The sequence below is a fragment of the Ambystoma mexicanum genome, chromosome 3q (genome assembly GCF_040938575.1).
Source record: "Ambystoma mexicanum isolate Mex_15411 chromosome 3q, UKY_AmexF1_1, whole genome shotgun sequence".
NCBI classification, from domain to species: domain Eukaryota; kingdom Metazoa; phylum Chordata; class Amphibia; order Caudata; family Ambystomatidae; genus Ambystoma; species Ambystoma mexicanum.
The window spans coordinates 753,853,074-753,876,959 of NC_090926.1; the positions used below are offsets into that span (position 1 = coordinate 753,853,074).

The 23,886-nt window shown below is 43.1% G+C and overlaps 1 protein-coding gene across 2 annotated transcripts in view; it reads left to right on the plus strand.

Annotated features, from left to right (window-relative positions):
* The window catches only part of MRPL38 (mitochondrial ribosomal protein L38), a 220,218-nt gene that overhangs the window by 163,032 nt on the left and 33,300 nt on the right, over positions 1-23,886 (plus strand). For both annotated transcript variants that reach the window (XM_069654736.1, XM_069654737.1), the window contains 3 exons: positions 12,857-12,929; positions 18,451-18,496; positions 19,296-19,454. In XM_069654736.1, the coding sequence (XP_069510837.1) occupies positions 12,857-12,929; positions 18,451-18,496; positions 19,296-19,454 (278 nt within the window). The remainder of the gene's footprint in view (positions 1-12,856; positions 12,930-18,450; positions 18,497-19,295; positions 19,455-23,886) is intronic.

The window sequence follows — 23,886 nt, forward strand, 5'->3', positions numbered from 1 at the left end:
ACACGCAGCGGAGCAGGCTCCCACCCACAATCCAAGGCCACCCCAGGAAAATAGAAACACCTAAATAGCAAAGGAGGCACAAACATGTCAAAACCCAGGATCTGTCAGGGGCAACAGGCGACATCTTCCAGCAACAGCAAAACCAAACCAGATCAGGACTTGATGCAGCTCTGGAGCGCAGACAAAGGTGCGCCCTTACAATTAAATACGCAGAAGGGCCAGGGGAAAGCCACACTAGAGCAGAAAGGAGACGCGGAAATGGCCTCGAAAGACAATATGAAAACGTGGTTTAAAGAATTCCAGGACCAATTCATGTCCTCCACACAGGCACAATTCGAAAACATGAAGGGGGAATTGAAACAAGCCGTCCAGGAACTGAAGAGGGACATAGGGAATCTAGAGGAGAGAACAGACAAACTGGAGAGAACGGTCCAGAACATAGACGAGGAAACGCTACAACAAGCTGAGGCACAAGAATGACTGCCACGCCTTGCATTAGAACTAGAAAGCCAATTTGAAGATTTAGAAAACCGGTCCTGGAGGTCAAAGATAAGAATAAAAACATGCCGGAAATGGTTGAGGATAAAGACCTCCGCACGACAGTACAACAGGTGCTTCAAGACATACTCACAGATGGCTCAGGAGAAGAAACCCAGATAGATAGAATACACAGAGTAGGCCCCCGAAGACTGGGAGACCCCGGGTCCTGCCCAAAAGACGTACTGGTTGCAATGACTCGGTACACACAAAAAGAGCAAATCCTGAGGAAAGCCAGGACAATGGATCACATAAGAATGAATGGCAAAGAAATACTGCTATTCCAGGATCTAGCTCAATCCACGCTCAGGAAGAGAAGAGAGTTGTCCCAGATAACAAAATACCTGACGGAGAAACAAGTGCGCTATAAGTGGACCTTTCCATTTGGTCTCCTTTTCACGTGGGGAGGGAAGACAACACTGTATCGCCACCTGCGAGGAGGTTCTCAAGATTCTGGACAGGCAAGAACAAGAGACAGAGCCTCCAAAGGACAGAGTTCCACAGAGGAAGACGAGAGCCGAGGGGCTGGCAGACAGAGACAAGAAGGACCAGACTCCAATCCCGAAAACGGGAGCACAAGTAATACCGCCCCCAGATACGGAGGACTCAAGCCTAGACAGACAGGAAGGAGAAGCTACATAGGGAGACGGGAAACCTGAAATGGCAAAATGACGCAAGAGGAATCGGCAGAGTCACGGGACACCCTTGGAACCCATACGATATAAGCATCGTTTAGGACTCCCTGCGCAGACCTAAAACCTGAGTCACTAGAGAGCATGGAGAGAAGGCAGCAACCATAGGGCCCATGGCCCACCTCAGAGAAAAGGTTGGTGGGGGGGGGTGCGAGAGAGTTTCAAGGGGGAAAAGTTCCAAACACCGGTACCAATGGACATAACTGCTAACCACACAGCTAGAGACCTGGGAAATCAATGACACAAGGGAAAGGATGGTGCTGAAAATATTAACACATAATATCAGAGGGATGAACTCTCCTGCAAAAAGGGAAAAAATGAATATTTTCTACAGAGAGAGAAGTATGATGTAATAATGCTCAAAGAGACACATATACAGAACAAAAGAAAAGGACAAATCCGCATAAGAGGTTACAACCAAATACTCCAAGCCAACGACGAAGAGAAGAAAAAGGGGGTCATGATAGCATTCGCTAACCAACTCAACCTACAAATACGAGGAACAATGACAGATAAAAAAGGACGGTACCTATTTGCGAAAGTACAGATCGAAAATCGCCCACTGACAGTAGCAACGATATACGCCCAAAACATGGGCCAGGACGGATTCATAAAAGACACCCTGAAAAAACTGGAAAATTTTGCAGTAGGAGAAGTGATTCTCACAGGAGACTTCAACCTTGCGTGGAACCCGAGGGAAGACCGCTTAAACCCCAAGCACACGCAACAAGGGACACCGTCGCAATCGCTAAATGAGATGCTAAATAAGATGGCCCTGGAAGACGTATGGCGGAGAATCAGAGGCACAACCCAGGGATATACATACCACTCACATGTGCATGGCACAAGCTCAAGAATCAATTATATCTGGGTCGCCGGGAGCCTAGTAGGTGCGATTCAGGACATAGAAAAAGGCCATATTTCGCTATCAGACCATGCCCTGCTGTGAATTTCACTCCCCAAGATCCGCAAACGCTCTGGTCTATGGCGCTGGACACTGCCAAGAGAAACCATACAAGATCCGGTAATGAGAGAAACAATCAGAGAGAAAATAACAGAATACTTCAAACAAAACGACACCATGGAAGTCTCAAAAATCACCGTTTGGGAAGCCTTCAAAGCGGTGATACGAGGACAAATAATAGCCCTTAAAGCACAGAAAGGCAAGCAATCAAGTAAATGGAAAGCAAATTAGGAAATAAACTGGAAGAGATCAGAGAAGACATGGCAGATAACAGATCTTTCAAAATAAAGAGAGCATACCAACACGACCAGATCCAACTAGAAGCACTCGGAGTTAAAAAAGCGTAAACTCAACTACTCCACTTGAAGCATTGGTATGCGATGAAATCAAACAAAGCGGATAAGCGGCTGGCAAGACAATTAAAAGGGAAACAACAAAACCAAACAGTAAAAACATTAAAAGACGAACATGGAATAAAGAAAACGCAATCAAAAGACATAAAAAAAATTTAGGATCTTCTACCAGAAACTGTACACATCGGACAAACCGAAAGAGGAACAGGCAGCATACCTGAGAGGGACAACACTTCCAACCATCACATCAGAAGAAAAAACAGTACTGGATGAACAAATAACAGAGGAGGTAACAAGAGCAATTGGAGATCTACCCAAAAATAAAGCCCCAGGACTGGATGGCTACACAGCCGCTTTCTATAAAACCTATGCAGGAATCCTATCCCCCCATCCTAACAAATCTTTTCAACACCTTTAAAGACACACGGCCAACATCGCTACTTCGATGAACGAGGCAAAAATACTGGTCTTCCACAAGAAAGGGAAAGACCCAGAGAATCCGAGCTCTTATCGTCCAATAGCACTAATAAACATTGATGCAAAACTCTATACAAAGGTCCTTGCTAACAGACTCTCACCCCTGCTCCCCAAGCTGATCCATCAAGAGCAATCAGGATTCATCCCTAACAGGAAAACCCACGACAATATTAGACGAATCGCACACCTGATAGAGAAAGTGGGGATCACCAACAACCCGGCAGCAATACTAACGGTAGATGCGGAAAAAGCATTCGATCGGGTAGAGTGGACTATGCTATTTGCAATACTGGAAAATAATGGGCATGGGCAACACGTATATAAACATGATATGGGCCAACTACAACTCGCCCACAGCTAGGATATCAGTAAATGGAGAACTCTGTCACAATCCGAATAGGGAGAGGCACCAAGCAGGGCTGCCCACTATCCCCCCTCCTATATGCAATCTTCCTCGAGCCCGTGTTGGCTGTTACGCTCACCTGGTTCCCACAGGGGTGTCGGGCGGAACTGGATAGCCACGGTCTCCACCAACGTGATGTGTAGTGCAGAGATGACTGACTGGACTGGCCCACCTAGCTTCGTCTGCTTGACCCGTAGAAGTAGTCTCCTAAAGGCAGAGAAAGGGAATTAGCCACCCGTGGATCTGAGTAATCGCCCCTCACTGCGTCTCCATTTATCACCTCTGATATTCCCGTTCACAAAGCTCACCTTATAGTTTTGAATGATGAGCTCTCCATCCTGCGAGGAACGCAGGGGCGTGTTGATGGCCAGTTACTTCACTGGCTTGAGGATATTGGAACAGTTCTAGACAAATCTTGGCTCTAAAACTCCTAGCGAAGGATCGTAAGCATATAGTTCTTAAGAGTTCAAAAATGTCTGAATAATCACTCTTGTCCAATTCCTTTGTTTATCTTGCAGCTTAGACCCAAAAGAAGATAGTTCTGTGGCAGCTAAAGAGTTCCGGTAAGAGTCTGTGCTGTCCGTTAAATGATGCCAAAATTTAACTTGCTGCTTACTCTTTCCTTACAGGTGCGGCGTAAGAAGATTTGGCGTGCTGGTGAATAATACCTCCGGCGTTAAAATCAGTTAAGTATATGGTAGCAAGAGATTGTCCTTGTTTGTTTCCCCTCGGCTCACCTTGTTGTTTTCTTGTCCCCCTTAGGTGCTGGAATGCGGCAACATAATGATGGAGGCAGCGCCGGATCGTAGAGATGCTGCGAGGAACGGCGAGTATGGCGCAGCGCTGCTGCTGGCGATGCAATGTGTTTAAATAAAGTATTTTTCTTGTTCAAAGGTGCAATGAATAGGGAATCGGGTAAGAAACCCAATGTTCTTGTTCTAACCTTTCTTCTTCTTTCCCCTTCTTTCTAGGCACTCTGGACTCGAGGCGGGCGTGGCACGAGGCTGGATGCTGACTGCAGGCACAGTGAGCGTTACGCTGCAGGATGCAGGATAACGCGAAGCGTGTGCTCCCCTTCGGGCGTGCTTTAAATAGCCTCCAAAGTAGTCCCAGGTAAGTATTCCTCCACAATCACAACCGAGTAACAAAATAGTCCCTAGGTAAAATAGTTCCTTAAAAGCCTCACATGGGCTTGGATCACTTGCAGCATGGTCTGCATCAGGTAAGTTTTAACATATGAGCCTGGCGTCTATGGTGCCAGGACTGTTCCCCCATATGAGCCTGGCGCCATAGACGCCAGGACTGTACCCATATAGCCCCTAACAAGGGTTGCTGGGCTTTCTCTGGGTAACATGATGCCTGCTTCCAGGGTTGCTGGACTTGGTCTGGATGCCCGGGGGTAGGCATCATGTCATTGGCGAAGATAAGAGCGACATCCAACATCAAGGTTATAGAAATGGGGGGTTGGGGAGCACACACACAAGACCGTGGCATATGCAGATGACATGATGACCCTAACAGAACCAATAAAAACACTACCTCTCCTCATACAAGAGATGGACTACAGATCAATATCAGGCCTAAAGATAAATAGACAAAAATCATCAGTAATGGTCCTGGCAGGAAACAAACAAGAAATACATAAGAAAACGGAAGAATTACATCTACAAACTGTGGAAGAAGGGGGTAAGATATCTAGGAGTCACGCTAACGAACACAATAAAAAACCTTTATGCAGGGAACTACACGAAACTCATAGAAAAAGTGAAGAGAGACCTGGACAGATGGAACCCACTATCTATTTCTTGGTGGGGCAGAATTACAGTCATAAAAATGACAATACTACCCAGACTACTGTACTACTTCCAAGCATTCCCCATACGGGTACCGGCAGCATTCTTTAAGACACTCACCAAAGTAATAACTAAATACTTCTGGCAAAACAAAACCCTGAGACTATCAAATCAGGCACTCACGGCGCAAAAGGCAGAAGGAGGCATGGCACGCCCCCATTTCCGGAAGTACTACAAAGCAGCACAGATGTGGGTTCCAGAAAAAATGTGGGAGGCACAGGATAGAGCGGTAGCAAGATCAAACATGCACCACCTACTATGGTTCAGACCCGAGCACAGACATCAAAATGTCCGAATAAGTGAAATCATGAGCACGACCTTGGAAATATGGGATAGAGGAACCAAAAAAGAAACACTCACAATAGACCCAGCTCCCTTCATACCAATACTTGACAACCTGGAATTTCTCCCGGGCATGGAAAAAGGAGCATCCCAGAAATGGCGGGAAGCAGACTGCATGGAGACATGTGTGATGGCCTACAGATCAGGACATACACAGAATGCCAGGATCTTCTGGGCCTCATGGAAAAGAATAGATACCAATATGAACAGCTTCATCACTGGCTCACTATTCCGAGAAGAACACAAGCAATAACAAGGGCCCTGACTCCATTCAAAACATATATCGTGACCCAGACGGGGGGGGGGGGAAATGTGTGCCCACCCTACATAAATTCATAAATGCCCAGGTAGAGGAAGTTAAATGGCAATATATGAAGAAGTGGGAAACTATGTTAAGGAAAGAAATCACGAGGGAACAATGGACGTACATCTGGCAAATAATCCCCAAATGGACACGGGTGATCCAAACAAGAGAAGTGTGGACAAAAATGTGATACAATGGCACTACACCCCGGAAAGACTCCACAGAATGTTCAACACATCACAAGATAAATGTTGGAGGGGATGTGACGCAGTGGGCAACTGGAGACACATCTGGTGGGACTGCCCGGAATTACAACACTTCTGGACAGAGGTAAAGTCCCAAATGCAAGGAATCTTTAAGGGTGCAGAACATCTAGGAGAAGAGGTATGGATGTGTGGCATGTGGAATCCCCGAGACAGGTCATTGACAAAGACACAAAAAAGAAACTTCATGGGATTCCTCACAGCAGCATGGCCAGCAATGGCACAAAAATGGAAACAGAAGACGCCCCCATCCAACCAAGAGTGGCTACAGAGGATATGGACATTCGTGGCGATGGAGAGAATCACATATAACATACAATTGGCCCGGAAAAAATTTGCATCAGACTGGGGGAGGCGATAGCTACCTACAAAGTGACTATATGATGCAGTGGTGCCCACATAAAATCTGCATTCTAGACATGTTTACAGGATGAGACAGAAGCATTAAGAGTGGAAGCAGAGAGAAAAATCAAGGACAGCACAACCAGTGAGGGGGGAGGGGGGAGGGATAATGTTGAAATCCCGAAGTTCATGTTTAAAGAAATGCCAATAAAAATATCTTTTAAAAAAAAAAAGTTGTCTTGTCCTCTATTTGGGGCATACATTGAAGCTAATGTCAATTTAACAGCCATCAACTTTAGAATCCCAAATACAAATCTGCCCTCCATATGAAACATTGTACGGACAACCTGGATCCCCGATCCTCGCTTTATGGCTATTAGCACACCTGTTACTTTCTGCTGTCACCTGTAGAATAGTCAGGTATTATCGTATGCAAAGTTGACCTTTATCCGCCTTCCGGATGTGAGTTTATTGGAGTGTTACCAAGTTCAGTTGGTGAGGCTTCAAGAAGGTCTCAACTTTCCTTTGCTTCTGCGGGGTATTAAGGCCCTTCACATTCCAAGATAAGCATTTGAATTGTACTCAGTTAGTTCTACACCTTGAACTTGATACATCCGAGCATATTTCTGTCACACCTTCAAAATGATTTATCTGCAAAATAGGCAGCCCCACTCCCTTGACTGTTGTCCCCCCGTCCCTTATTAACTTCTTAACATCTCTACTTACTTTAACAATCCCCCTCCTTGCCCTCTTCCCTTTCCTTGAACAGCTCTCTGGTGTGAGGCACAGTACCTATTGTATCCCGGGGCAAACTTCCCTGGCTGCAACTCACCCTTCTTCCCAGGGCTATGTGCGGAGAGTCCTAGCTCCCCTATCTGTTACCTGAACAGATACAAGTCCAAGTTGTTGCGGTCCGTCCGATCTGCTTGTCGTTGTTTTCTTTGCCCAAGTTTATCCTAATACCATAATAATAATAATAATGTCGTTGCTACTGGACTGTGATCCGATAGTGTGAGCTTGGATTTTGCAGTCTTTTTTTCCCCCCATGTTAATGCAGTGTCAGAAATTAGTCTATCCGATCTAATTTGTTGTGTACTGCTGATGGCTGTGTGTATTCCTTACTGTTTACGCTATGGTCCCTTCAGAAATCTGTCAAACCATAATCGGCTGCCATCACTCTGCTGAGTCATCTTTCTAATGGAACCCATAGTACTACTTTGGCCTAGTTCAAATACTAGTTTAAAATTGCCCATTTGTATCACTTTTGTATTTTCATTTTTGACTATGATTTTACTTATAGGTTCAAACAGTGAATTATCTATGTTGGGTGCATATATATCGCTTTATTATACATATATACAGTAGTTTAAAAATTCCAGTTACTCTTAAGCATATATATATTATCGGACCACCAACCGGCTAGCCTCGTGCATTTGAGCTCAGGTACTCAACTGACACATTCAGAACATTCACACTCAAGCAGCCATCAACATTCTCTTGAGTTGTAAATTACACCATGCACCAACATTCCATCATTCACTGCATTGTTTATTCTCCCCATCACACCAAGATACTTATACCCTCTGGGTCTGTTATAATCTCCTGAGAAACAAAAACAAGTGATTTGTATATCGGTATAGTCACACCCCCGGCATAATCTGGAATATGATGCACTGTATTTACATTCTCCCCAGATCTTGGCAGCCATGTCCCGATATTCCTTATTCCAAAGAATTTCCTGCATGCATATGTGAACTCCAAGGCATACATTAGTTTAAAAAAATTGATTAGCAGAGTTTGCTAATGAAATGTTTTTTTGTTAGCAAACATACCCATTTGATTAGCAATTTTGTATTAATATTGTTAATGTCACAAGAAATTATTTGTACCCAAGACATGAAATGAGCAACAGTACAGCAGTTTTGCGTACCGCTGAATGAAGACATTAGTGAGAGGAGTCAGGCCTTGCATATTCTTTAAACGTCTGCTAGACCTGCAGGTCAGGTAACTTAGTTTACCTGTTCAACCTAAGAGAAATGCACTGGACCCATAGCAACACAGGACAACAAATGTAAAATGCGATTTCTGTAAAATGGTGAATGTCACTACACACCCACTTTATATTTGGCATACTGCTGCTAACCAGAAGCCAGCCATGCACAGTGAAACTTTTATTTGACATTAGCTGCAAACAAAGAAAAGGTTAAATAAAAGTTTCAAACATCTCTTGCAAATGCTACTCGCCCTTCATAAAATCTAGTTGACTATGCGAGTGGGCGAAAAGACTTTGCGAGCCACAGAGAAGTATCTTTACAATCTAAAAGGTTAGCTGCATGAATGGACACCAATAAATGGATATGATTAAAAGGCTGGGAAAACAGTTTGGCCCAGCTGTCTCCTACAGGTTGTAATATATAAAATAATTGTAAAACAAAGCGAGGTCTGGGGGCCAACTACATTGTTTGGTATTGCAGCAGATCTGTAGATATACAGACTGGATGGAACCATTGATAACTTCTTTGCGTAAGCATCTAGTTCGCTTTGTGTATTCATTATGTAAGAAGAGAGAGAGACTATGCAGAGTGGGTTGCGTAGCAGGCAGAGAACTGGGTAAACTAGGTGGAATATTGTAGTTTGTGGTCATTTCATGTCAAGTTGCCTGGTATAATGCAACAGGGCGATATAGAATGTCAAGGAGTATGGATTTTCTCATGGGTTTAGCACTACTGGCAAGATGTAGGCAACCTGCAGGTTACAGAACTAGGTTTGCCATCAAAAGCATTTGATCATGTGATATGTACATTTGGCCAAAACTGTTCACTCATCAATATGATGCATCTTCCCCAACAAAATGAAATATAGTTGACACTGACATTTAGGTACACTAAACTAAACTCTACTGTAGAGCATGGAGTTGAAGTGTTTACAGTATCAATACTTTAATTATGCATTATGTAACAACTTGCATTTTAGGAATGTAATTGCCTGACTTTCTTTAAAAAAAATATAAAGTTGACACATACTAGTCTTTGCTAGAGAGGATATAGAAAGCTTTATAAAAGTATCATCCCGATTTACTTCTGATTTGCAATTATTTGAAAAAGAAAATAATTCTTGCCTAGCACTCCCACACATGACTGACACTTGGGACTGGAGGAGAGGATTGAATTGAACATAGAAAAGAGAGTGAAGAGAGCACAGAGGGCGAGAGGAATGCAGGGTGAGCTGTACTTTCATTGGAGAGGGCAACTTAAATAGCTAACTTTGCTACACAAGTGTCCATCTGATTAGCAAAACTACAGAATTGCATAGCAAATTGCTATGCGACACTGCTTATTTTATGCCTTACTACTCCATGCATATTCACATATGCCAGTACTTTCTGTATATTCCTATTGTCATCAAGACCTTGGACATTCTAGGTCATCACTACTAGCTCAATACTCATGTGTCTAACAGTAATTTATTTTTATGTTAACATTCCGAGCATTGTTATTGCTTGTGCCTGTCTCTGTCATAACCCTCCTTTTTGTTAAGCAATAGCCCTCAAATTCCCTATCCCCAGACCCTGATTTTCCCGAACTACCAGTGGCACGTCTCCATTAAATCCCCAAAATAACACCACTGTGAAACTTTCAAAGTTGCGTCATAGGTAATTTCTTCTGTAGCTATAATAATTCAGTTATTCAGTATTTCCATGCACATTTAGTCTAGTGGGTAAGTCAGAAATGTAAGTCACAAGACTGTACATATGGCGTAGGTTTATCTACACAGCAGGCTCCCGAGATTAGATTTATCTTGATCACATGTCAGAACCTAGCATGCCACAACAGGCAAAGACCATCCCCCAGTGTTTTTGTTTTTGTGTTTGTTTGTTTTGCATCTGTCCACCCTCTGACTGAGACCCTACATACTCACTGCTACTGCGGGTCCATTGAAGACCACCACCTTGCCTTTTGTTCCTTGTTTGCAGTTTTAACGGGTATAAAATTGAATATTCAATTTTCCTGTTAGGTTTCACTGTATCAAAGTGTGTATGCGCTTTCTGAACTGTCTCAAGGTCGGGAGAGCTGCTGATTGTTTTTTTCCAAAGCAGACTTTTCCCATTTCTCAGGCTGTTTTTAGAATTGCGTCCACTTCTCTGTAGTTTAATAGACACACTATCATGGGTCTGCAAGGGGCACCTGGATTAGGCCACTGGCCAAATGGTCTATGAGCCCGCTTGTTTGTAAAACCTCCTGAGATACTCAGTCAGGGGAGTAGCTTAACAGTTATGAATTCCATATACATTTCCATGTTCCCAGTTCTGGACCCTTGTGCATATACATTGCTTCTTTGCTGTCTGCCTTCCAAGTCCCCATGTTTCACCTGAAGAGCCTTTATTTTTGCATTTAGATTTTAGTTTTCTTGTCCATTTTAGCAATTATGCCTACTACATCCATAATTAGTTTCTATTCATATCTGGTTCTGTCTGTTAACTCTGTCATTCTAACTTTGATGTCGTCCATTCTCCAAGCCATGGCACTAATTTGTGACGAAAGCTCACTGTGGTTACATTTAAGCATCCTCCTCTCCTGGAGTGTGGATCCATAGCCCTCACATTCTTCAGTGGTGTGTTGTGCAGCACCTCCATTCCAGATGTCATCTCCTGTGGTACTACGACGGCAATGCGCTGTACGTGAACATGATTCTTGTTTCCTAATAGGTTTGATTATTTACAAGGTAGTCTCTCATCTTCCACCTTAGGATCCACGTGGCGGCCTACACAAATCAAGTGGCGCTTCCTGGCCAGCACCACCAGCCACCCAACCTCGCAGATGTTCACTTGTTCCTCCTCGAGCATATAATAGTGGTGCATTCTGCTGGTACTCACATACTCTGGCCCACTCGGAGTAAGAAACTTAAGGCAGAGCACCACTGCTGGCCATTGTCTTTTAGACCACCAGGGGCATTACTTGCCATCGATCAACCAATCTCCGGCTTGCACATTTTGCTCAGATTCGCTCTGTCCCCTTTTTGTGCTACTCTAGTACCTTTTGGCCGCAGTTGGCAGTATTAGTGGTTTCTTTCTCTTTCAATTCTCCTGGCTGTCTGCATCTGTTTTTACTCACAGGTACTTCTCTGTTGCCGGGTCTGGACTTCCCTCTCTGCAGCTTCCCGGGTTCAGACTCCAGTCCCTCCCAGTACATGTATAACTTCAGCATTGAAAAATGACCTTTTTAAACTTCTGATTACTTTTTGGGATTGAACAGTCAGCCATCCCAGCCTCATTTTGGTTTCTCACCACCTCTCTTTGAACCAGCGCCAGGGCGCGCTACCTGAAAGGACAGTTTCCTTCATACAGTCTCTATGCCTTATTGGGGAGCGTAGTCTGGTGTATTTGGAGGCTGTTGCTCTGCTGAAAATCTCAGAAAGTAGCTGGAATGTGTGGTACCGTTGTACACACAGGGAGCCACAAGGCACTTGACCAGTATATTTAAACAAATTCCGGTTAGGTTTGATTAATCACTTACAAAAGCAGCAACCCGGTCGGGAGCTCACACCCCAGCATCTGTTCTAAGCTCCTCATCATATGACACCCCCCCACCCCCGGAAAATATTACTTGCATCAAACAGTATTTTTGTAGCGTCTATTTTAGAGTCTGATGTTGTGCATAAATCACCATCTACCGTCTTTCTCAGAGTATTAGTCTCTGTTTATTAAACTTTTAGTTGGGCATCGATGTCAGTAGATCTACAATTTATCCACAATGCTACAGCTAGTTGATACCCTTCTTAGGTTGTTTTATGTGTGTTTTTCAGTTTGCATGTTGGGCTTTTCTCCACCCTGACATTTGATTTAATAAAATATTTTGTTTTGAACTTTAGTCTGTTGTCGGTCTTACCTCATGATGCCTTCACAGCTGTAATACATGCAGAGCACAACTATAGAGCCCTGGGACCAGCAGTACATAATAGGACCATAGAGTCCTTGGGGAAGAAACAACATCAAGCACAATCCTATTGCTCTGGGACCAGCAGTTAATGGCACAAATCAAGCCCTGAGGTCTACCTGAGCACGACTAATCCATCATGCAGTGTGGTTAGTCTAGCACAGTGTCTCCTCAGTTCTGTGCCCTCCTGGTCCTGTGGCTCCATCTGAAGGGGGCTGGGATTGTGCCCCAGGACTTGCCGGCTCGATGCACACGAACTGCTTTCTCGGTTTTGATTAATGCCACCCCTTTACATTCGTCATATAATCCTCCACTTTCCTTGCCTTCACCACTCTGAAACAAGACCTCCATGATTTTTACCCTTTCCATACTTTCTTGTTCTCTTACCATCAGGCACTGAATCCGCCACAAGTTTCCTTTGATGCAGATGAAGGATCTCTGTGGACATTATTACTCACTAACCCAGGTCAGTATTTATCTAAATAATTATAATGTTTGTTGGAAATTGCTATGCTGATGTGATATAATGAACACGTCTACAAAAGGCTTCTTGCTTCTACTTCATACATCAAATATTCTGTACATTGGACAATTCCCCCACCCCCTTCCCTATCAATATACTTAGCAATGCCTCCATAGATACATTCCTTGTTTTCAAAATTGTTTAACTGGTATAAGTTCAGTGATTAAACTTGCCCCATATGTCGCATCCCGACACTCTTGATATTATTAATTTAGCTCTCCTGTGCATTGAACCACTTTTCAGAGACCCATTTGCAGTGCTCTGTACCTTATTTTGTGGGCAGCATAATTATTTTGCTGGTTATGTGTGCCAATACATGCAACTAATGGGCTCAAGGAAGTAGCCATCACCGATCCGTGGTCTAGTTGATAGTGAGTGAACAGTGCTCCTAACCCAACTGTTCGTATTCTGAGTATGGCCCTTACACCAGCTTTGGGTGGGAGGCATAACATAATTGTCCCGTTAGAATAATTTGTACTGGGCATTGCACAAGAAGATTAAAATGTATGCATTTATATCATAGTCTTTCTGAAATGTTTATATCTTTAATGCTTTGGCCTTCCCCGTCCTTGCACAAGTGTCTCTTAGCCTTCTTTTTCCATACTAATTAGTTTCATGTTCTCCTTTCCTCCCCATCAGTATTAGGGGTTCCTCTGTTGGCAACCTTCTCATTAGTAGAATGGTTATTCCCCATTCTCCATTAGTGGCAGGCTTTCTCTCGTTCATTATTCATAGGGTAACTTCTACCCCATTAGTGCCAGGAGTTTTGCTTTCAAATGGCGCGAAGCGCACGTCTTCTATGGTCTTTTTAGGTTTATTCTTTTTATTCTCTAGATTTGGCTCATTGTATTAGTGCCAGGGTGTGTCTACTCCTATACCATTCATGGCAGGATTTTCTGTATGCCTACCCCTCTTGCTACGAGCAACCGGACCCTTTATTAGGGCTAATGACTATGCTAACCTAGCCCTAGTATCTCCTCTCCTTATCCCCTTCACACCAGTTATTCCCCACGTCTTGTTTAGGTCGGCTTACCACCTTCTGTTTTATACTAAATGTTTTTCTAATCCTGATAATTATTCAGAGGGTCTCTAACCCCACCCCTCAACCTGCAGCGCATCATTTATGACGGTTTCGCCTCAAGCGCCTGCCTCATTAGTCAGTGTCTTGCCTCCCAATTAGTTACACGGACCTAATGACACAATCCCTTTAGTATGAAATGGCCCTTTAAAAATGTTTTAAAACCACATCATCAATTAGTGCTAGTTTGTTTTCTATATCCTTCCCAACAGTATTTTCTAGCGTCACTTTTACACCCCTGCCCATTTATACTATCATACAAGGGGCTTATCTTCGTTCTCCATTATGGTAGGGGATCTTCTACGCCTGCACCATTCGTACCAAGTTCTGTCCCTGCCACTTAAGCGGTATTAATGTAATGGAACTTTACAGCTGCCCTGATAAAGGCTAGGGGCCCTTGTAACAGTTTATACTAGGCTCTCTTCAAACACCATTCAAATGATTTTAGGGTAATTGTTAATGTTGGGTTCTCTTCTACTCCCTTAGTTTGAGGGTTCCTTAAAGTCTTGTCCAGTTTTTGGCACAGTCTTTTCTACTTCTGCCCCATTCATGTAAAGATGTTTTCTACCCACTGCAATTCTAAAGCTTCAGGATCTCTTCTACTGTTGTAACATAGCACATGTGTCCCTTCAGACCCCTTCCCTAGTAATAATCACATTGTTACACCCAAGACCGTTCATATCTTGAGCACAATTGGAGGTACAGTCTTACATGGTGATATGCAAGAATAGGCTATTTATTGGGTTGGCTACATAAACTAACGGGTAGGATGGTGTAGAAGAAGTTTTAAATGCGACATATTTAGTTTAGCACATTTCATATAGTCCAACATTAAAAATAAACACATGTACAGTAAATTAAAGTGGAACACTGTAAACCTTTTTAAAAATCTAGTTTTTTAAAACAAGCTACAGAACATTTTACCGTGGTATGTGCATATTTCTTTGAAATATGTTACATTATTTAGCAAACGTGAACAAGGCATTTGATTATTGAAACATACACAGTATCATGTTTAAAATGTACAAAGGTTTTTAGAATGTAGTGTCCTTTTTTTAAAACACTCAGAACTCTTATGAAAAATGTATGCTTAGTCCTTCTAGAAATGGCCCAGGATTGTTTTTAAAACATTACAGAACTATACGTTTCAACCCACACAATTCCATAAATGCATGTACTTCTTTTACAATTGCAGAATGCTTTTAAGTGAATATGTTCTGGTTATTTTAGAAAAGTATATAAGCTTAAAGAGGCATATCACATCTGTAAGAATGCATTGAAATGAGGAAATGCCTTTAAATTAAGATCGGTCCATAAAAAAAAGGTATGCAGCATGACGAGGCACTGAGCAATGTGGCTAGGAAGATTGCTGTGCTTTGTGTTTCTGCTCCACCAACACTGTACTGGCAAGCCACTCTGTCGTTTGGCTGCAAGAGAGACCAGGAGTTAACAGTCTGTGACCAGTGATAGTTTGTACTCACTGCCACATTACAAGAAAACCTATGGGAGGATGCTTGGCAAAGCAGAGCTTGGGGACCACCGTTCCCAGTCTTATTACTCCTTCCTAGCCAAGACGCCAGATATGCAACCCCCACGCACGTCCCGTTGGAACACTGGATGCAAACAAAATGGGTGGTGTTAAGAATGGATAGGGCCTTATACTGTGCCAAAGGTGGGGTCAGGGTGCACTCTTTCTATTAGGTGAACTGGACCTGCTGCCATCCTCGTAGAGGCTGTAGCACTTGGGGCGAAGGAGTAGTCCTGATGAGGCAGACACAACATCTGGAATGACACCATATATAATGGGTTTCCGATCGCAGTTGAGAGATAAAGACAGAGGCAAGCCACTCTGTCAGAAGTTCATAATGTGGTCTATTTTGAATCCACAAATGTGATGAGACCCATCTGGTAGAAGCAGAGAGTGCGATCTACCCGCAATTGAATTGCAACTGATATGGCACTAGATAGCCTGATTGAGTTAGAAAGGTTATAGCCTGAGTGGCTTGAAAAGCAGCGCAGAATAAGGCAGTTTCATGTAAACCCGCCTGGGATTTGCGACAAGAATGGGGCACACACAAGGAGAGAAATGGACTTGACAGAATGCCAAGCCCATCCCTTGATGCTCTTCACAAACAGACACAGAAATTAAGTTTGAAACCATGCTTAAGATGGTAGCATAGAAGTTGTATGTCCTAGAGTCTGAGAGCAGCAAATAAACTTAAGGTGAATATGTTATGCGCTATATGTTTTTTAAAGTGCAAACAAGTCTCGGGAGGATAGCTCAGCGGCAACGTGCTCGCCTTAGAAGCAAGACGACACAGAGCAACACAGGTTCGATTCCCAGGTGCGCGCTTAGAAACCTCTGGGTATTAAGCGCGTTATAAATAACCTATCATATCATATCAAACCTGGCAGGTGAGCAACAGCTTTGTACATAGGGGATGCACCTCAGTGGTTACAAGTGGGGTGCAGGGCCAATAGAAGTGGATGGAATGGCAGGGAGAGTGGGATGAACTCTGGGGTTGGAGGTGGGACATAAGTAGGGTTAAGTGGAGTAATCTGAGCTTGAAGAGGTGTTCTTTGGAGAGTAGGTCTTCAAGTCCTTAGTGTAGGATAGAGGGGACCAGTCTCATCTGTCCAGATAACGTATTCCAGAGACAGGTTGCGTAACAAGAAAAGGCTTGTTATCTGTTTTTGACAGTGGATCTCTTTGAGGTTGAGGTTGATCTGGTTGACTTTTCTTAGTCATGTGATGAGGTGTGCTGGATGGCTTTTATAGGGGCCAAACTGGCATCTGGAACTTCTACGAGTAGGGAGTTGCCTCCCTCTAGATGAGGGATGACCCTGGTCTATTCTATTGTTCTGAAACTCTGGGTGGTGATGAAAGGCTAGACTTTGTTGAGAAACACGATGTGGTACCATTCTGTTTGTGTCTTCTTGGAGATGTGTGTTTTGAATGAGAGGAAAGTCACTGGTAAAGCAGAGATTTTGCACAGGGTAAGAGCTGAGGCATGGGTCCGCTAGGCTTCATGCCAGTCAGCTAATTCAGGAATTGAACATGCTTGGTGGGGTTCCCTAGGAGAATACATTCAGCAATTGTCTGGGTTGAGCTTCAGGCCCTCAACATCGTAGACATCCAGGGTTGGATATGAGAGAGAGTGCTTGAATTGATAGATGTCATTAATGCAGTTGATCTTAAGGTAAAGCTCTGTCTCATCTGGGTATTGGTCTATCTTGACATCAGTGTTGGCCCTCCCCTAGGTTCCAAATAGAGGCTGAAGATGGCCGGGAAGAGGATGGAGCCTTGTGGAACTCTGCAGGTTTCTGGGCTGCGGCGGGATCTGTCGATGCCCATCTTGATGAATTAGTGTCCTTTGGATAGGTAGTAGGCATACCACTGCAGGACTGTCCCGTCCAATCCAGTGCATGTGGCAACAATGTTGGGGATTTGAGCCTGATGACAGGCTTTTGGAGCATCCTTTCATTTTACCAGCAATGCTCAGTGGGTGTCATCCTTAACCTGGAAAAAGAGGGAGAGGACCGTACTGAATAAGCATGTTTTGGGGATACCCACAAGGACTTGTATTGCTAAGAAACTGGGTCATGGAGACAAGTTGTGAATGTTAAAAACGCAATCATCCCGATATACACAGGGCTCCAAAGTTAAAATAATTTAGAACGGATCTGGAGAGCCCCGTCAGGATATAGCAAGCATAGAAATTGATGTGAGCTTTCCATATCACTACCAGGAGGCTCAAGTAAAGGGGGAGGAAAAATATTCAAGCTGATGCAGTACATTTAGGAGTTCTGTCCTTTTTCATCTACAAGGGAATGATGAATTTAAAGTAAATGGGGAGGGCTTTCTTTGTATGCTATTCAGAGATGGTGGGTGTACCTATTTGCATAGCAATTTTTTCAATATTGTTCAAATATTGAAATTAAAAAGAATGGCCAGAATTATTTTTGAAAAACACACCCATCCTTTTAAAGAAAATATACAAATATTTCCAAACTGAAAATAATTCCATATAATATGTACATTTTGCATTTTTCCGTTTTTTTAACCAACCTGCAGAATTACCTCCAAAACATCTTTCGCAAAGACACCATTTTGATATTAGTTGAATGTAGAAATTGATTTTTACAAGCAAAAGTCTATAGTTGACTGTGTACAATATTTTTGAGAACTAGTCCTTTTTAGAAAATGACACAATTTAAATATTTAAGAATCCCTTTAAAATGTCTCATGGGATGAATGCTGCTACTTGTGCTCGGATGACTATACATCAGGAGTACTTTTGTCTTAACCCAGAACTTGAGCTCTCGCCACACAAGTGGGCAGTCTGCACTGTTTCTTCTGAGCTGTGTTTTCTCTTTTGTATATAGATGGACACCTGCGAGAAACTCATTTGGAATATGTGCACTGGCTGGTGTAAGTATTAAACTGTGGGTTGGGGGTGTCCTGCGTTACCAGCTGGGGGTCACAGCAAAGCCTGTATGCACCAGCTAACTGTAGAAGCATTTATTGCATTGCTGGATGCTGCTTCAGGTTTAGGCCCAGAGGGTCACTGCTAGTTCTGTCTACCTTGCCTTAGCGGAGTGCTATGGTGGGCCAAGTTCAGTGTGTGGGACTACTCTTAATAATATGGTCCCCTTTCTTCTCTGGGGTTAGTGCAAGCATGTGCAATGGCTGTTGCGAGTGTCCATGGGAATGTAGATTCCGTCTTTAAACCTTTGAAACGGTTACTAGTTCTGCCCACTCTGATTGGTGGAAGTACTATGAGATAAAGTTTTCACCAACTGGGGTCACTGCTGGTTCTTTCTGCTCTCTCTGGGTAATGTCAGTGTATTGGACTACTTGGGAATACTGGACAGGTGGGTTCATCTGCCCAGTGCTAGCACTATATGCACTGGCTCTAGTGTTCATGGTTGACCCACTGGGATCAGTTATAGTCCTCTGCATATAATGGTGTGAGTGCTGTGGCGTTCATGTTTGGTCCTCAGGTGTTGCTGATTCTAGTCTGTGCTGACTGATTTGAGTACCAAAGATGCAACAGGTTTGACACTTGGGTAAACAGAGTTGTGGGTTGATGTATAAAACAGTCATTGTTAGTTATGTCTGCACTGGCTTCTACGAGTGCCATGGGAGGTCTGTTTTTCTTTGTGTGGCCTCTGCCAGTCTGCAGCTGCTTTTCTGAATCAGATGTCTCATTGCATCTCTTTTCATGCAGGGGAAACATCCCAGGGAACCAGATTTTGTCCGGAGAGGAGGTTTGTCACTATTTTCCTCCTTTCCCAGCAAAAGGAACTGGGCATCATCGTCACATCTTCATTCTCTTCAAACAGGACCATCGTATCGATTTCAGGGATGATGTCCGGCCAACACCTTGGTGAGTTTACCATTTCCGGCATAGATGGAGGATATTGGAATTCTTCTGCTATCTTGCCAGAATTCCCTTCGCTCTTGTAAGCAGCCAATATTGATACCCAAACCAGCAGCACATAATATGATTAAAACTTCCCTCCCCCTGATTAATTGCCTGATCTTCTGAGGTTTGCCCGATTGATTGAAGTGCAGACCCTTGTAGTGACCAGAACTTGCACTCTCAATATTTTCTAATTCACAGACCCTTTTGCGGCATGGGTATGTAATAGATTCAGATGTTTGCATTATCTGCTAAGTAGGTATAATTACATGTACTGGTTGGTATCAGAATCATCCTTGACATTTTGAAAAAAATATCATGACCCGTCTATTCTGGGGTATGTATGTATCTGTAATAAAGAGCAAACCTAGGAAGTAACCATTGGACGTTTAACACTGAGAAGCTTCAAGATGAGTCAAGAGTGTCATAGCAAAAGTGTCTTATACCCTGCAAGAGGCTTCAGAGTGAAAAAGATGTTTTAAAGCCAAAAACTCTGCAAATATCGAAATGTCTTATTTCATTTGGACACACACACTGCCACTTTGTAATAAGAGGCCATGTTCTCCCTGGATATGATTTTTAAACTCTCCAACCTGTATGTCCATAACCTATTTGAAGATGAACCGCACATAGACCAGTTTCATTCTCTTTGGCAACCACTCCTAGTCAAACACAAAATAAAATCTGCCAAACAGAATAATTTTGACAGATTCACCAGTATTAAATCAATCTGTTTCACTATCAATGATGACCTTTCCATCGAGAGCCACATTTCCCAGGTCCCAACCCGTTCATCTGTGCAAGATCAGGCCTTTTATCCCAATCTTAGACTTCAGGGCCCGAAAGATCAAGCCCCCCTGTCCTCTACCAGCGAATGGTGGCAAGGCCCTCCACGCTGGCGTCTCTGCTGCCACCCTGCGCTAGTTGAAAGCCATGCATCACACCACAGCTTGGTCATCAAAGGAGGAAATACGTTTGACCAAATAACGCACATCTTACAGGAGTTTCACTGGGCTACCCTAATTATGTAAAAGCAGTGGCAACCAAGGCTGCATCCTAGCAAACTCCCCATCTCCAGAGGGATGGGGATGGTGGCAGATCGTCAATTGCCACCCGCCCCAAACTGAAAAGCGAAAAATGTAACAAAAAGAAGACAACCTCAAACACAAGCCTCCTTTTCTGTAACTAGAATCTGAAACAACATTTTTCCTTCTGCTGATCAGGAAAGAAATAAAACTCCACTCCAGTGAACATCTTGTCAGGCACTGGTGTGGGATACCAGCAGGATTAACTTCATATTGTAACCTTCCTCCCTACTGTTGAGCACTCTGTTGCTTCCCAGCTAGTTTTGCTCTATTGAAAATCCAGATGTTCAAGATACTCAAGTCAGACATGTTTTCTGGCATGGCATGTAATGTTTTATAGCAATGCGACTAGATGAGATACCAATCCAGGGCAGAAACATTAACAATGTGACTGTTTCCAACTCGGCCTGCTCTCTAACAATACCTCATACTGAGAGTGAAGTAAATATAAGACCTGTTGGCAGGAAAGATGCAGCAGAGGAGATTTCTAATGGAAATCCTTGAACCAGATTGGTTGTCTTCTGGGACTGGGCAACTTCACAAAGCCACCAATTGATATTTATTTAGCACTAACATTGACCTGTCAAGTTGCACCAACAAAGACTATTGCCTATGACGCCAAGTCTCAACGGACGGTGTTAAACCGTGAAGTGTCTGGGGGTATGGTGCAGATCAGATGCCAGACAGCAAATGCACAGGAGCACCCAGCAAAGCTGCAAAGGAGAAAGATGTAGTTAAACTGGCAGCCCCCTTAAAGTCTTGTGGAACCCTTTGATCAAGACACCCCACATGGAGGGAGTGTGAGAAGATGTGTAGACCTCTGGGTGCTGGATTTTGTGACCTTTACTTCATCGTTTTTTGCAAGAAACTATTCACGATTTCAGGAGTAAAACAGGCAAGGCCCCAAATAGGCCACCCAACTAATGGAGGAAGTCGACACTTTTGATTAAGAGCCTTGCAGGCTTTGCAACATTTACAGCAGCCACTGTGTATTTGACACATCTTGTTCCCCCAAAAAGATGACACTCTGGCAGATGTTACACTAGATCACTAAGGAATTGAGATTTGGAAGCATGCTAATCTTACAGGAGATAACCCTTGAGTTACAAAAGTGAGATGAAAGCATATGTCCACTACTCCATACATACAAAGCACAGCGAGAATTCGAAGCACTCCCATCTGGATAAATTCAGCAACAAGATTCTTCACAAAATCCCTGCCAGTAGTAGCAGCCAGTCTGGGTGGCTGATAATATGCATCTACCCATACCATGACAACTGGCTGCAAAGAGTTGCCCAGAAGCAGACTGCTGTTTGCAGTGCATAAGAGAAAATACCCATTTAACCCCATGCAGAAGAGCACATTGCTAGAGGCTTGATATCTAGGAAGGGCTATTGCTTGCCTTTGGATGAGAGGTAATTCTACAATTCCATAATCCATTTCTACAGTTCAACACGTGAATAGGGTCATGCATACCTCTTCTATCATTGGAACGCTTAAGAATATGTCCAGTTGTTTACAGTTGTTGAAATAGTTGAATGACACTTGAAAACAGACCCAAGGACGTTGCTTGTGTTGAAATGGCCAAATATCACCATCGTTGAGGATTACCCGAAGACCTATTTCCCTAAGTGAGCATAGAATTAGTTGCACCTCGCATGTTGGAGAGGGCACATGCATGATAAATGTAGCACTACGGTCATCCTAAATCTTCTGGTGTTGATGACCCTTAAATCATCCATGTACGTAATCTGCATGAAAGCCATTTTCTACCAAGACAAAAAAATTAAAAAGTATTTCCTCCATCCAGACAACTTTTGGAGATCTTTGTATACAATCTCCATTCAACTTTCAAAACTGTCATGGGTCATAAATGCAACAATGAATGGTAGGGATTGTTTGTGTAAGTGGTAGTACCGACCGTAAACGTGCTTGCAACGAAAGAGAACAAGAAATACCAAGACTGTGCATACAGGTATCCATAAAGTGGCTTGTTTAGCAATACACTTGCCTTACTGCATATAACCATGGCAGTATGACACCAGACAGGTATCAAGTAACCTAATATTGATTAGGCCTGAGAACATTGTAGGGTATAAAGCAGTGAGATGCAGGGAGGATCTTCATTGCCCTCATGAACATGATGGCTATATGCCTTAACATTTTGTTCAGTACAGAGAGGTCAATGGAAGCAAGGGTGCGATTTGTAATGCCTGAGACTTTTTTTTTAAGGAAAAGACCCTATGCCTTGCATGCATTTTATACCAAATTGCAGGAAAACCGTTGATGGCCATGCCATGGGCACCTTCAAGAAGAGGCATAGCATCAACAGGACCTTTTAAGGTATACATGCAGCTGTAGCATGGAGCTACAGACCTACATTGTTTGTCTTGACTCTGAAACAAAATGGGGAGGCTGGCATGAGACAAGCGATATTATTCAGCACAGTGTCTACCTGTAGCTCGTCTCTTAAAAGGTGACACTTGCTAGCCTATACGTAACATAGACATATGTTCAAGAATCATGATAAAAAAGAAAGTTACTTACGCATAACATTTACTTAGTTTAATTACGGTGATAGGTTCACGTGTGAAACCACCCTTAACAACTCACTACCCCACTCGTCATAACTTTCTCCATTGTGATGTCCAACTACAATTATACTGATATGTAAATATCAATATGTATAATAAAAAATCATTGTAACTCTAGGACTTTTGCTATGCCCATATATTATCTGTATCCCACTACTTCTCCCTCATCATGCAGTCACCAATCTCCAAATACCCTAATTATATTGTAAAGGCACCCAACCAAGGGGCTGCCTCCACCTCCTGCATGCTTTCCTGTTTACGTCCTTTGTGCTACAACTGACACTCAACCTCAAATGAGACCCAATGAGCTACTTCAGTAAATTAAAGCGTTTAGGTGAGGCTGATTCCATGTCGGCTCTTAGCATAATAATCTAAAGAAGTCACTTGCTCAAGGGAACTTCTTTCTGGGATCCATCACAAGATACACTTGAATTGAAATTTTCCTTTTTGGCACAATTTGAGATGGCTGTATTATACTAAAAATTGAGCTTTGTGCAAAACCTGTGACTCTTAAAGAACAATCCATTTTATTTCAAGTAGCACTTGCTATTTAAGGTGGAGGGAGATTTGAAGGGGACTCCATAGGAACTGACCGAACTGAGTGTTTTTGGTAGACAAAATGAATGTGATGCATTTGTAGTCACTTTTGAGGCTAGCCTTAATTTTCTTAAGTGAAGCAGTAGTGCAATATATCTTGCCATGAGCCCACGATGACCT